This window comes from Bombina bombina, chromosome 9 (genome assembly GCF_027579735.1).
Source record: "Bombina bombina isolate aBomBom1 chromosome 9, aBomBom1.pri, whole genome shotgun sequence".
Taxonomy (NCBI): domain Eukaryota; kingdom Metazoa; phylum Chordata; class Amphibia; order Anura; family Bombinatoridae; genus Bombina; species Bombina bombina.
The window spans coordinates 15,374,620-15,390,106 of NC_069507.1; the positions used below are offsets into that span (position 1 = coordinate 15,374,620).

General features: G+C 38.6%; 1 protein-coding gene across 6 annotated transcripts in view; it reads left to right on the plus strand.

Moving 5' to 3' along the window:
- The window catches only part of P4HA1 (prolyl 4-hydroxylase subunit alpha 1), a 64,082-nt gene extending 48,876 nt beyond the window's left edge, over nucleotides 1-15,206 (plus strand). For 4 of the 6 annotated variants that reach the window (XM_053691905.1, XM_053691899.1, XM_053691900.1 and 1 more), the window contains 6 exons: nucleotides 7,921-8,020; nucleotides 8,488-8,541; nucleotides 12,016-12,081; nucleotides 12,859-12,927; nucleotides 13,459-13,555; nucleotides 13,731-15,206. In XM_053691905.1, the coding sequence (XP_053547880.1) occupies nucleotides 7,921-8,020; nucleotides 8,488-8,541; nucleotides 12,016-12,081; nucleotides 12,859-12,927; nucleotides 13,459-13,555; nucleotides 13,731-13,801 (457 nt within the window). In that variant the 3' untranslated portion in view covers nucleotides 13,802-15,206. Of the gene's footprint in view, nucleotides 1-7,920; nucleotides 8,021-8,487; nucleotides 8,542-8,601; nucleotides 9,194-12,015; nucleotides 12,082-12,858; nucleotides 12,928-13,458; nucleotides 13,556-13,730 lie in introns of those variants that run through there. The other 2 variants (XM_053691904.1, XM_053691902.1) reach the window with 2 other exon arrangements.
- The last annotated feature ends 281 nt before the right edge of the window (nucleotides 15,207-15,487 follow it).

Consider the following 15,487-nt stretch of genomic DNA (forward strand, 5'->3'; position numbering starts at 1 on the left):
ATACAGACCCCTGCTAGCCCTAACTAGTGTTTATAGTGATGATGTGCTGCTTACTGGTGCAGGTATTAGGGCTAGCAGGCGTCTGTAATAACATGACTAATACCTGCACCAGTAAGCAGAACAATGTCACTATAAACACTACTAGTTAGGGCTAGCAGGGGTCTGTATAACATGACTAATACCTGCACCAGTAAACAGCACAAAGTCACTATAAACACTACTAGTTAGGGCTAGCAGGGGTCTGTATAACATGACTAATACCTGCACCAGTAAGCAGCACAACGTCACTATAAACACTAGTTAGTCATGTTATTACAGACGCCTGCTAGCTCTAACTAGTGTTTATAGTGATGCTGTGCTGCTTACTGGTGCAGGTATTAGTCATGTTATGCAGACCCCTGCTAGCTCTAACTAGTGTTTATAGTGATGCTGTGCTGCTTACTGGTGCAGGTATTAGTCATGTTATCACAGACCCCTGCTAGCCCTAATTTGTGTTTATAATGATGTGCTGCTTACTGGTGCAGGTATTAGTCATGTTATTACAGACCCCTGCTAGCTCTAACTAGTGTTTATAGTGATGCTGTGCTGCTTACTGGTGCAGGTATTAGTCATGTTATTACAGACCCCTGCTAGCCCTAATTTGTGTTTATAGTGATGTGCTGCTTACTGGTGCAGGTATTAGTCATGTTATTACAGACCCCTGCTAGCTCTAACTAGTGTTTATAGTCATGTTGTGCTGCTTACTGGTGCAGGTATTAGTCATGTTATTACAGACCCCTGCTAGCCCTAATTTGTGTTTATAATGATGTGCTGCTTACTGGTGCAGGTATTAGTCATGTTATTACAGACCCCTGCTAGCTCTAACTAGTGTTTATAGTGATGCTGTGCTGCTTACTGGTGCAGGTATTAGTCATGTTATTACAGACCCCTGCTAGCCCTAACTAGTGTTTATAGTGATGCTGTTCTGCTTACTGGTGCAGGTATTGGTCATGTTATTACAGACCCCTGCTAGCCCTAACTAGTGTTTATAGTGATGTTGCGCTGCTTACTGGTGCAGGTATTAGTCATGTTATTACAGACCCCTGCTAGCCCTAACTTGTGTTTATAGTGATGTGCTGCTTACTGGTACAGGTATTAGTCATGTTATTACAGACCCCTGCTAGCCCTAACTAGTGTTTATAGTGATGCTGTTCTGCTTACTGGTGCAGGTATTGGTCATGTTATTACAGACCCCTGCTAGCCCTAACTAGTGTTTATAGTGATGTTGCGCTGCTTACTGGTGCAGGTATTAGTCATGTTATTACAGACCCCTGCTAGCCCTAACTTGTGTTTATAGTGATGTTGCGCTGCTTACTGGTGCAGGTATTAGTCATGTTATTACAGACCCCTGCTAGCCCTAACTTGTGTTTATAGTGATGTGCTGCTTACTGGTACAGGTATTAGTCATGTTATTACAGACCCCTGCTAGCCCTAACTAGTGTTTATAGTGATGCTGTTCTGCTTACTGGTGCAGGTATTGGTCATGTTATTACAGACCCCTGCTAGCCCTAACTAGTGTTTATAGTGATGTTGCGCTGCTTACTGGTGCAGGTATTAGTCATGTTATTACAGACCCCTGCTAGCCCTAACTTGTGTTTATAGTGATGTTGCGCTGCTTACTGGTGCAGGTATTAGTCATGTTATACAGACCCCTGCTAGCCCTAACTAGTGTTTATAGTGATGTTGCGCTGCTTACTGGTGCAGGTATTAGTCATGCTATTACAGACCCCTGCTAGCCCTAACTAGTGTTTATAGTGATGTTGTGCTGCTTACTGGTGCAGGTATTAGTCATGTTATGCAGACCCCTGCTAGCCCTACCTAGTGTTTATAGTGATGTTGCGCTGCTTACTGGTGCAGGTATTAGTCCTGTTATTACAGCCCCCTGCTAGCCCTAACTTGTGTTTATAGTGATGTGCTGCTTACTGGTGCAGGTATTAGTCATGTTATTACAGACCCCTGCTAGCCCTAACTAGTGTTTATAGTGATGTTGCGCTGCTTACTGGTGCAGGTATTAGTCATGTTATACAGACCCCTGCTAGCCCTAAATAGTGTTTATAGTGATGTTGCGCTGCTTACTGATGCAGGTATTAGTCATGTTATTACAGACCCCTGCTAGCCCTAATTTGTGTTTATAGTGATGTGCTGCTTACTGGTGCAGGTATTAGTCATGTTATTACAGACCCCTGCTAGCCCTAACTAGTGTTTATAGTGATGTTGCGCTGCTTACTGGTGCAGGTATTAGTCATGTTATACAGACCCCTGCTAGCCCTAAATAGTGTTTATAGTGATGTTGCGCTGCTTACTGGTGCAGGTATTAGTCATGTTATACAGACCCCTGCTAGCCCTAAATAGTGTTTATAGTGATGTTGCGCTGCTTACTGATGCAGGTATTAGTCATGTTATTACAGACCCCTGCTAGCCCTAATTTGTGTTTATAGTGATGTGCTGCTTACTGGTGCAGGTATTAGTCATGTTATACAGACCCCTGCTAGCCCTAAATAGTGTTTATAGTGATGTTGCGCTGCTTACTGGTGCAGGTATTAGTCATGTTATACAGACCCCTGCTAGCCCTAAATAGTGTTTATAGTGATGTTGCGCTGCTTACTGGTGCAGGTATTAGTCATGTTATGTAACTAGGAAGTCTCTAATAACCTTTAGGGAATTTGGGAAAGGTGTAGGTAATCCACCCAGGTACCCCCCAAGAACAATCCAATGTGTAAAAAGGAGGTAGTGCCTAATGCCACATTATAATGTTTAAACAAAAAAAGAGAAAGAGCAGAGGCATTGTAGGGCACACTTGTAAGGTGTATTACCAATATATAATTAGGTGGAGTATGTTTAGAGATATGATTTGTGATGAAATTTAAAACATAACATTTATTTGATTATATTAAAAGGTTTTGTGGACCATGCCACCATTAAGCTTATATGAACACTTCATTAAATGCTTTTAAAAACAAAAGTAAGAATTCATGCACTGCAAACTCTCCAAGTCAGGACAAACATGAAATAACGCAATCTGTGCCTATAAATATCAATGGTTCTAGATGTTATTAGCACAGGTATATCCACAGTTTCATAAAACCTTATATTGGAAGAACGCTCTATATCTATAAAGTATTCCTTGTGGCATAAAAGAGGTTAATACTAGGTTTATAACCCTGATTCGCCAGTATAAACTATTGAACAATTACCACCACAAGTTCCCCAAGGGGGGAGAGGACCGTTACCAACCAGTTAAATAGACTAAAACCTAATGCCAATAAAGGCCAACATCTAGTTTTTTAAAAAGATATTCAATGTTATTAACAAGTAAAGGAGAGAAGCAGTCCTAACGCACGTTTCTCATCTGCTTTATCAAAGGCAACACAATACTCCACGGGAGCTCCCTTAAAAAGGCACTCAGGCCAATCGCGTCCGTTCTGAAATTGACGTCAGGGCTTATCAAATCTCGTACGCCATTCAGCGATGGGGTACAGGCAGAGGGTGTGTGTCTCAGGCCCAGCAATGTGTGTGCTCATTCTGACGTATAGTAACACGCCCATCACTCAGACAATACATTGTTTACGGAAGTATATTCCGTACAAGGCAGATCATATAGAATAAAAAGACTATACTTGCATCGTAAACGTACCTTTTGAGAGTGACTATGATGGGTTCACTAATTTGTGATATTCGCAAATGTAAGGATCGCTTCCCATCAGATTATAAGCATATAAATTACATGACTGAAGGAAGGGGAAATTTAATGTCATTCATCACTATTTGATATTGTTCCAATACAAACCAGAGATATAAATAGCCACACTTATATCACATTAGAACAGTTATAGTGCTAAGTGTTTAAAGCAAGAATTAACCCTACTCAGATAGAATTACAAACAGTATTTCCTGATTACAGTATACGCTAATCATCTCATAGATGAGAATAGGGCTATAAGCAAGATACGAAATTATTTTTTTATATATATATACTGAAAAATTGATCATAAGGCAAAGGTAGATCATACACCCTATATTCAAAGGCAGATCTTCTCTATCATAATAAATATGTATAGTTATGCTATCATTATTTGCCATTTTATAGAGATCACCACGGTTGATTGTTTGATCTCCTGATGTTATGGGATGTCTATATTTTTTTTTTTTATTTTTTTTTTTAGACATCCCATAACATCAGGAGATCAAACAATCAACCGTGGTGATCTCTATAAAATGGCAAATAATGATAGCATAACTATACATATTTATTATGATAGAGAAGATCTGCCTTTGAATATAGGGTGTATGATCTACCTTTGCCTTATGATCAATTTTTCAGTTAATATATTATATATATATATATATATATATATATATATATATATATATATATATATATATATATATATATATATATATATATATATATATATATATATATAAAATAATTTCGTATCTTACTTATAGCCCTATTCTCATCTATGAGATGATTAGCGTATACTGTAATCAGGAAATACTGTTTGTAATTCTATCCGAGTAGGGTTAATTCTTGCTTTAAACACTTAGCACTATAACTGTTCTAATGTGATATAAGTGTGGCTATTTATATCTCTGGTTTGTATTGGAACAATATCAAATAGTGATGAATGACATTAAATTTCCCCTTCCTTCAGTCATGTAATTTATATGCTTATAATCTGATGGGAAGCGATCCTTACATTTGCGAATATCACAAATTAGTGAACCCATCATAGTCACTCTCAAAAGGTACGTTTACGATGCAAGTATAGTCTTTTTATTCTATATGATCTGCCTTGTACGGAATATACTTCCGTAAACAATGTATTGTCTGAGTGATGGGCGTGTTACTATACGTCAGAATGAGCACACACATTGCTGGGCCTGAGACACACACCCTCTGCCTGTACCCCATCGCTGAATGGCGTACGAGATTGGATAAGCCCTGACGTCAATTTCAGAACGGACGCGATTGGCCTGAGTGCCTTTTTAAGGGAGCTCCCGTGGAGTATTGTGTTGCCTTTGATAAAGCAGATGAGAAACGTGCGTTAGGACTGCTTCTCTCCTTTACTTGTTAATAACATTGAATATCTTTTTAAAAAACTAGATGTTGGCCTTTATTGGCATTAGGTTTTAGTCTATTTAACTGGTTGGTAACGGTCCTCTCCCCCCTTGGGGAACTTGTGGTGGTAATTGTTCAATAGTTTATACTGGCGAATCAGGGTTATAAACCTAGTATTAACCTCTTTTATGCCACAAGGAATACTTTATAGATATAGAGCGTTCTTCCAATATAAGGTTTTATGAAACTGTGGATATACCTGTGCTAATAACATCTAGAACTATTGATATTTATAGGCACAGATTGCGTTATTTCATGTTTGTCCTGACTTGGAGAGTTTGCAGTGCATGAATTCTTACTTTTGTTTTTAAAAGCATTTAATGAAGTGTTCATATAAGCTTAATGGTGGCATGGTCCACAAAACCTTTTAATATAATCAAATAAATGTTATGTTTTAAATTTCATCACAAATCATATCTCTAAACATACTCCACCTAATTATATATTGGTAATACACCTTACAAGTGTGCCCTACAATGCCTCTGCTCTTTCTCTTTTTTTTTTTGTTGTTTAAACATTAGTCATGTTATTTAGACCCCTGCTAGCCCTAACTAGTAGTGTTTATAGTGACGTTGTGCTGCTTACTGGTGCAGGTATTAGTCCTGTTATTACAGCCCCCTGCTAGCCCTAACTTGTGTTTATAGTGATGTGCTGCTTACTGGTGCAGGTATTAGTCATGTTATTACAGACCCCTGCTAGCCCTAACTAGTGTTTATAGTGATGTTGCGCTGCTTACTGGTGCAGGTATTAGTCATGTTATTACAGACCCCTGCTAGCCCTAACTAGTGTTTATAGTGATGTTGTGCTGCTTACTGGTGCAGGTATTAGTCATGTTATTACAGACCCCTGCTAGCCCTAACTTGTGTTTATAGTGATGTTGTGCTGCTTACTGGTGCAGGTATTAGTCATGTTATTACAGACCCCTGCTAGCCCTAACTAGTGTTTATAGTAATGTTGTGCTGCTTACTGGTGCAGGTATTAGTCATGTTATTACAGACCCCTGCTAGCCCTAACTAGTGTTTCTAGTGCTGCTTACTGGTGCAGGTATTAGTCATGCTATACAGACCCCTGCTAGCCCTAACTAGTGTTTATAGTGATGTTGCGCTGCTTACTGGTGCAGGTATTAGTCATGCTATACAGACCCCTGCTAGCCCTAACTAGTGTTTATAGTGATGCTGTTCTGCTTACTGGTGCAGGTATTAGTCATGTTATTACAGACCCCTGCTAGCCCTAACTAGTGTTTATAGTGATGTTGCGCTGCTTACTGGTGCAGGTATTAGGGCTAGCAGGCGTCTGTAATAACATGACTAATACCTGCACCAGTAAGCAGCACAACATCACTATAAACACTAGTTAGTCATGTTATTACAGACGCCTGCTAGCCCTAACTTGTGTTTATAGTGATGTGCTGCTTACTGGTGCAGGTATTAGTCATGTTATTACAGACCCCTGCTAGCCCTAACTTGTGTTTATAGTGATGTGCTGCTTACTGGTGCAGGTATTAGTCATGTTATTACAGACCCCTGCTAGCCCTAACTAGTGTTTATAGTGATGCTGTTCTGCTTACTGGTGCAGGTATTAGTCATGTTATTACAGACCCCTGCTAGCCCTAACTAGTGTTTCTAGTGCTGCTTACTGGTGCAGGTATTAGTCATGTTATTACAGACCCCTGCTAGCCCTAACTTGTGTTTTATAGTGATGTGCTGCTTACTAGTGCAGGTATTAGTCATGTTATACAGACCCTTCTAGCCCTAACTAGTGATGTTGCGCTGCTTACTGGTGCAGGTATTAAGTTTTCTTCTGATTTTTAGAGACCTTCTGAGGGAAAATAAATCCTGATAGAATTGCTTGTGTGATAACGTACAGTCGGCTCTTCTGCTGCAGGAATATAGATAGGTATTTTACAGCTGGAATGGTTTACAAGTGTACGGTTTAAGGCCTAACCACTTAAATGACATTGTATGTGATTTATTTTTTATTGCTTTAAATTTCCATCTCTCCTGGGCTAGATTCTAAATTACAGAGTCTCCTTGTTTGTCTGACTATGGCCCTAGCTGCACAGGACGTGGCATATAACCTGGCTACATGCCAACTTCCCTAGACTGAAGCAGTGCCACTATAGGCAGGATTTGCAGAGACTCATGCAAATGATCTTGCTCTCTTGTGGCATGCTAGGAATCCTGAGAATCAAAAGGGGGTCTGTCATTTTTTGTCTGGCCGGCTTGTGATATTACATTATGTAAATAGCCTCTCGCACTGCCTCTCTCTGTATATTGGACTTGAACAGGACTAAATCCTGAGGTTTATTTTGGCTGATTCTTTTGAACCAGAATTGGGCAAATCATCACTTGCTTTGCAACCTTTAATATATTTTTAGTTTGCTTTTTACAGACGTTGTATGGTTTAGCCAAGTGCACTGAATCTTCTCAGTGATGGCGTTCATGCTTTGGCCGTGTTGCCAATTCTGCTGTGGTGCTGGTACTTGATTTTTATTTCTGCAGTTGTAAAGCTTTTAACTTGTAGATAATATTCAGGCCTAGAGTAAGTTGTAAGCGCGGCTTTCTCAGCCAGACTTTAAGTTGATGTGTATGAGACAAGAGTTTTATGCCTTAGTCAGCTCAAATGTGTATTCTCTAAACACGGTGACAAAATAATACAGTAACATTACTATTTCCCACAATTTTCCAAATGTGATTCGGGGCAGTTTTGTCCCTTTGACCTGTAGGTTTCTGTTCTAACCTAATCACTCGTTTTGTTAGTGCTTGGTTGTCTGGTTATGAAGATCCTGTGGTCGGTCGTATCAACCAGAGGATACAGGAAATAACAGGACTTGACATGTCTACAGCCGAAGAACTACAGGTAACTGATAAAAAAAGTAATTCCCCTGTTTAACACTGTAGTTTAGTTTTTGCCTATATACTTTGTTTTAAAATCTTATCTTTGTATATTACATTGATGGTCTCTGGTTTATATTTATACAAAAAATATATATAATATACACACATTTCTTTTTTTATGACCAGTGCAAATTCACAGTGTGATTAGCATCCTGGATAATGTTTGGGAGTGCCCCTGCCTCCTTGTTGCTCAATGTCCAAACTATGGACCATCTCTAAACTACAGAAATGCCAGATGCCTAAACCTTACATTAGACTGCAGCCCTTTAGCTCCAAATGTATTTCCTGGGTTACTTGTGTGTGTCAGCTTCTGCTTGCATTGTATAACTTGATGCAAATGGTGCACTGCCAATCCAAACTCACAGATCTGAGGCCAGAGAGAGATCATGCTACCCCCACACTTACCACACATTGTTCTGCTTCTCACAGGTAGCCAACTATGGAGTTGGTGGCCAGTATGAGCCACACTTTGATTTTGGAAGGGTAAGTTCAGAATTTACAGTGAACATAAATATTCCCGTGTGTTGTATTTTGTCTTTACAGGTGGCCAATTATGGAATGGGAGGACAATATGAACCCCACTTTGACTTTGCCCGGGCAAGTAACGCTCTGATGGTGTCAGATTATAGCAGCTATCCCACTATTATTGCTTGTTAGAGTAAAGGGCGCCACATCTTATTGTGTATAGGGGCTCGCGGGCAGATGGAGGGTAATGCCATAGGGCTGAAATAACTGAGCTGTGGGACAGCTGCTTCATTTTGTCCTGGTCTGTTTGTAGTGTCTTCATTGTTTGTGATTTTATCACCTGTTCAGTTGTTTATCTCCCTGATTCATCTTTTATGTGAGCGCATTATCTGGCCCTGTGTGTGTGCCCCTTTATCTGTTTAAATCGGATGTATGTATGTTTTCTGAAGATTTAAAACCTTTTTAAATACATGATACAAATTTGTCTCTGACCATAATCTGAAAAATGCAACAAATACAATAGCTTAGAGGTTCCAGCTCTAGTTACTGAGCCCACATGTCGGTTTTCTCAATTTTAAAGGGATATAAACCCCAAAAATCTGATTCAGACAGATCATACAATTTTTAAATAACAGAAATAAACTTTTTTTTTTTTTTTTTTTTTTTTTTTTAATCAAAATAGTAGGGTTGCACCGATACCATTTTTTTTTTTTTTTTTTTTTTTTTTTTTTTTTTTTTTTTTAAAAGACCGATTACAAGTACCGATACTTTGTTGCACCGATACCATTTTTTAAGACAGAGTACAAGTACCGATACTCGCTGATACCAATTACTGATACATTTTTTTTTTTTTTATTTCATGTGGCAGTTTCCCAAGCACAATAAAGCCTAATGATTTAAGATAGCTTCTTTATAATTATGAAGAACTATAACTCAAGACATTATGGAATAATTAAACGGTTCTATTTAATTGTTGTCACAAAGTTGTAAAAACTCGGACGTTTCACAGAACATGTTTATATATAAAAAATATTACAAAAAAATATATACATAACAAATGTAAAATCACAACCAACCAAAAGTGCAATACAGTTAAAAATATAACTGCACTGTTTAATCATGGGGAACAACACTATGGGATAGATTACATTGACTGGTAAGCTTTACCAGTGCTCTCATTACATGTCCAACTCCATTAAAGTCTATGGAGTTGGAAATGTGAACAGAGCATTAGTAAAGCTTACCAGTCAATGTAATCTAGTCCTATAATTGTAGGATGAATGTTCATAGGAATTAACTTAATATGTCCTATAAACACTCTTCCTGCAATTATATAAGATAAGGATGTTCCTCAGAGTACAGAATGTTTTGAGCATAATTGTGCAAGATGAGAACTAGCAGTATAACGGGCAATCTAGCAATTAGAATACATTTTTCAAAAGTTAGTGGCAGGTTCTTTGTAAGGAACAGAAGCATCTCTGCATGTTCAGCTATAAGTCTGCTTCTGCTATCAGTAAGTTCTTATTAAGGAACAGAAGCATCTCTGCATGTTCAGCTATAAGTCTGTTTCTGTTATCAGTAAGTTCTTATTAAGGAACAGAAGCATCTCTGCATGTTCAGCTGTAAGTCTGTTTCTGCTATCAGTAAGTTCTTAAGGAACAGAAGCATCTCTATGTTCAGCTATAAGTCTGTTTCTGCTATCAGTAAGTTCTTATTAAGGAACAGAAGCATCTCTGCATGTTCAGCTATAAGTCTGTTTCTGCTATCAGTAAGTTCTTATTAAGGAACAGAAGCATCTCTGCATGTTCAGCTATAAGTCTGTTTCTGCTATCAGTAAGTTATTATTAAGAAACAGAAGCATCTCTGCATGTTCAGCTATAAGTCTGTTTCTGTTATCAGTAAGTTCTTATTAAGGAACAGAAGCATCTCTGCATGTTCAGCTATAAGTCTGTTTCTGCTATCAGTAAGTTCTTATTAAGGAACAGAAGCATCTCTGCATGTTCAGCTATAAGTCTGTTTCTGCTATCAGTAAGTTCTTATTAAGGAACAGAAGCATCTCTGCATGTTCAGCTATAAGTCTGTTTCTGCTATCAGTAAGTTCTTATTGAGGAACAGAAGCATCTCTGTATGTTCAGCTATAAGTCTGTTTCTGCTATCAGTAAGCTGTTATTAAGGAACAGAAGCATCTCTGCATGTTCAGCTATAAGTCTGTTTCTGCTATCAGTAAGTTCTTATTAAGGAACAGAAGCATCTCTGCATGTTCAGCTATAAGTCTGTTTCTGCTATCAGTAAGTTCTTATTGAGGAACAGAAGCATCTCTGCATGTTCAGCTATAAGTCTGTTTCTGCTATCAGTAAGTTCTTATTAAGGAACAGAAGCATCTCTGCATGTTCAGCTATAAGTCTGTTTCTGCTATCAGTAAGTTCTTATTAAGGAACAGAAGCATCTCTGCATGTTCAGCTATAAGTCTGTTTCTGCTATCAGTAAGTTCTTATTAAGGAACAGAAGCATCTCTGCATGTTCAGCTATAAGTCTGTTTCTGCTATCAGTAAGTTCTTATTAAGGAACAGAAGCATCTCTGCATGTTCAGCTATAAGTCTGTTTCTGCTATCAGTAAGTTCTTATTAAGGAACAGAAGCATCTCTGCATGTTCAGCTATAAGTCTGTTTCTGCTATCAGTAAGGACGTTTGACGCTAAGCTGAACAGTCTCACTTTCACACTACTGCATAGGAAAGAGATATTTTTGGGCCATTAAATCTCAATTTATTAACTGCCCAGTACTTCAGGGGTTTGTCTGAATGAAGTACAGTGGTCTCTCCCAGGTAGGCTTCCAGCTGTATAGCAGCTTTTGGAGCACTGCTCTGATGTACAATAATACAAATAACAGCAATTGTTTTATTGGCAGAACAGAAGTGAACAGTTTTTAGTTAAGTCTCCACTCCATCATGAAATGAGAACATGAAAATGCCACAAGATGGTGTATGGGTAAGATCTGAAGGTATCGGTTCATCCCTACAATTTAGCTTGTATTCTATAAGTGATACCTAGGTAGCATCTGGTGCACTACATGACAGGAAATGGTGCTGCCACCTAGTGCTCCAGACACGTGCACACTCCTGAGCTTACGTTCCTGCTTTTCTACAAAAGATACCAAGAGAATTCAGAAAATTTGATAATAGAAGTAAATTAGAAAGTTGTTTAAAATCTCATTCTATATCTGAATCATGAATTAAATTTTGTGTTTCATGTCTGCCTTCTCTTTTTATCCCCCAGTGACTGGAGCTGGAGCTTTGTGTGTAGATGTTGTGCAGGATTGGGCAGAGCAGTAACATTTCTGCATGATTGTAAATGAGAGGCTGAGTTATCACAGGAAAAAAGCCATGAACACACATTCTTTAGTTCGTTTACTAATACAAGGGAACCATTGTTTGTTCCACTGACTCTTGAGTATCGGAATCATGGCACCTCTAACTCTCTCTTTTTGTCTTTAGAAAGATGAACCTGATGCTTTTAAAGAGCTGGGTACAGGGAACCGGATTGCTACATGGCTGTTTTATGTACGTGTCATATTTTCTTGTCGCCGGCTGTCTCTCTCTCGCTCTCTCTCTCTTTCTCGCTCTCTCTCTTTCTTTCTTTCTTTCTTTCTCTCGCTCTTGCTCTCGCTCTTGCTCTCGCTCTCGCTCTTGCTCTCTCTTTCTTTCTCTCTTTCTCTCTCTCTCTTGCTCTTTCTCTTGCTCTCTCGCTCTTGCTCTCTCGCTCTTGCTCTCTCGCTCTTGCTCTTGCTCTCTTGCTCTTTCGCTCTCTTGCTCTTTCGCTCTCTTGCTCTCTTGCTCTTTCGCTCTCTTGCTCTCTTGCTCTTTCGCTCTCTTGCTCTCTCGCTCTTTCGCTCTCTCGCTCTTTCGCTCTCTCGCTCTTTCTCGCTCTCGCTCTTTCTCGCTCTCGCTCTCTTTTGATCCCCCAATTAAATTATATGTGAGTCTGCTAAACATAAAACACAACCTCTGCACTCAAATAGCCTAAGCCCTAAATTTGCACTAAATACATAGAGAACGGATTTCTCCTTGGTCGGCACCTGCTTCTGTTACAGGGTTGCTGCTTTTGTTTATACAATCATACTATATACAGGTGACTGTCATGGACTTAGTTCGGCACCCGATGTGCCACTCGCAATACAGTAAAGTGACTCCTAGTTTACCTAAGTAAATGAACACACTTAAGCAATACAGCATGATGTAGCATGCGCTACAGGTGTCACAGCTATTTGTATATAACATTTCCTTATATGTGGCGCCTTCCATCTCCTGTGTAACTAAACTTGTGTTAACCTCTTACAGATGAGTGATGTTGAAGCAGGAGGCGCAACGGTTTTTACAGATGTGGGAGCTGCTGTGTATCCAAAAAAGGTACAGTACGGGCATTAATGCAGGGCACTGTCTGCCATTGCTGATTAAAGGGCCATGATACCCACATTTTTTCTTTCATGATTTAGAAAGAGAATGCATTTTTAAACATCTTTCTAATTTACTTCTATTATCTAATTTGTTTTATTCTCCTGATATTCTTTGCTGAAAAGCATATCTAGATATTCTCAGTAGCTGCTGATTGGTTGCTGCACATAGAAGTCTCATGTGATTGGCTCACCCATGTACATTGCTTTTTCTTCAAATAAGGATTTCTCAGAAATGAAGCAAAATAAATAGAAGTAAATTGTAATGTTGTTTAAATTTGTATGTTCTATCTGAATCATGAAAGAAAGATTTTGGGTTTAGTGGCCCTTTAAGCTGCTCAGGGTCTGTAGTAAACGGAAGCTATAGATTTCAGCCAGCAGATGGCGCATGAGACCTTTACCGGCAAGCCCCAAGCTTCCTAGAAATAGGCTGTGACCTATTGTGTGAATTCTGTGCTTGTGTTCAACTGTATTCTATCTACCTCAGGGCACTGCAGTCTTCTGGTACAATCTATTTGAGAGCGGTGAGGGCGACTACAGCACACGCCATGCCGCCTGCCCTGTGTTAGTTGGCAATAAGTGGGGTGAGTCTTCGCATGTCTTAATGAAACTGTAAATTATATTTGTGCGTGTGATTGTTTTTTTTAAATGTAACAGAAAAAGATGACACTATCTATATCACTGATGCTCATCATTGCTAGTTTCAGCTACTTTTCTATAATCTGACTTCAAACTAAATATGTTGTTTTTGTCTTGCAGTATCCAACAAATGGATCCATGAGCGGGGACAGGAATTCCGACGGCCGTGTAAACTGTCAGAATTGGAATGATGCGTCTTTCTGCTGCCATATGAAATCCCCACACTTCTGCCTGGACTGATCTGTATGGTAGCAGCCAACTGATTATCTAAAGAATCCTTAGGAAATGAACAGACACCATTAATACTAATCTCTGTATTATTAGGATGGGAACATTTCAGAATTTCCTGTTTACGTCTATTCAAGATGAAGTGTGATATTTCTGCATACAGAGTTTAGTCCTCTGTGTTCTCAAACAGGTGGCTGTGTCACCCAGACCGGCCTCAGATTATCCGATCCATATTGGAAAAATTGTAACGAAAATCTACCAAGGCAGCTTTGTGCTGTTTTTATCTTTGTGGTGTAATTCTGCCAAAAAAAATAAAAACAAATCCTATGGCAAAAGTCTCTGAACCCCTTGGTTGCTAAAGACAGTTGTACCACCTTGCTATGCAATATGTTGCAGCTGTGGTTAGCACCAATGGGCTATCGTATTCTGAAGAATAATAAACCTTCTACTTTACTGTAACAGTCGCTTCTCTGAGGAGCTCTTGCAAGTGAGCTGCTGCCCCCTAATTTTAAGCATTATTCTAACAAATTCCTTATTTGTTGAGGATGGATTTAAACTCAAGTAACACATTTGTGAATCCATATTTTCTGTGTACACTTTTTTTGTTTTTTGCCTTTTGTGCAAACTTTCCATGTCACCCAGGACTCACTAGTTCAGCAGAACGAGCTGTTCCTCTAGCTACCTGTAAACCGTGCCCTAGGCTGAGCTAACGTGGCGAATTGCTGCTGCATTACAGGCTGACATTCATGTGTACGTGTATTAAACCATTCACCAGTCTTATTCGGAAGCGCTGCCTCTTATGCATGACACGGTATGAAGGCCAGTAATCTGACTTGTGCAATAGTGAGCTTTAGTTTGTATGTTCACTTTAAACAAATCCAAATTTGTAAACTAAAAGGAATAGAGATGGTTTTTATTGCTCTTCGTTGATTTCAGTGATTTCGGTGCATCCTTCATTTCTTAGAATGGGGATTTTTACTAGTTGCTGGTTTTTATACCGTTGTCTTTCATCAGTGCCTTAGCTTTCCGTAGGCTGGATCGTGGGCTTACTATGACGCCTCCTGTTCTATACAGTAAGTGTTGTTTAGATCACTTCATATGTTACGTCACAAGCATTTCATCTGGTCAAAGCCATATTCAGGCATTAAACAATGAGGTACAAGCAAATAATTTTTGTATTTCAAAACTTTATTTTTGACAAAGAGATTCCACCTATTTATATTCCATTTAAAATGTTTGTTTTATACGTGTTTCTGGGGGTTATGGGTATGCACAGAAGTCAGAAGAATTCCTCTGCATACAGCAGAATTGTGTTTGTATTATCTTGCACTGCATCCTCCTCCATATAATTATATTTCTAAAAAACAAGTGTTTTGTGTTTTGTCTGATTCTAGTATTTAATTGTGTAGATGTGACCTAGTTCAAAGCAAGTATATACTCCAAGCCAAAATACACAGGTAGTGTACTATTCTGTATTAACTAAAGGTAGTTTTGTTAGTGTTTTTTTTGTTTTAGATTAATGCTTACCCTCAAATGATAATAATATAATAATAATAATAAAAAATATATATATATATATATATATATATATATATATATATATATATATATATATATATATATATATATATATATATATATATATATAT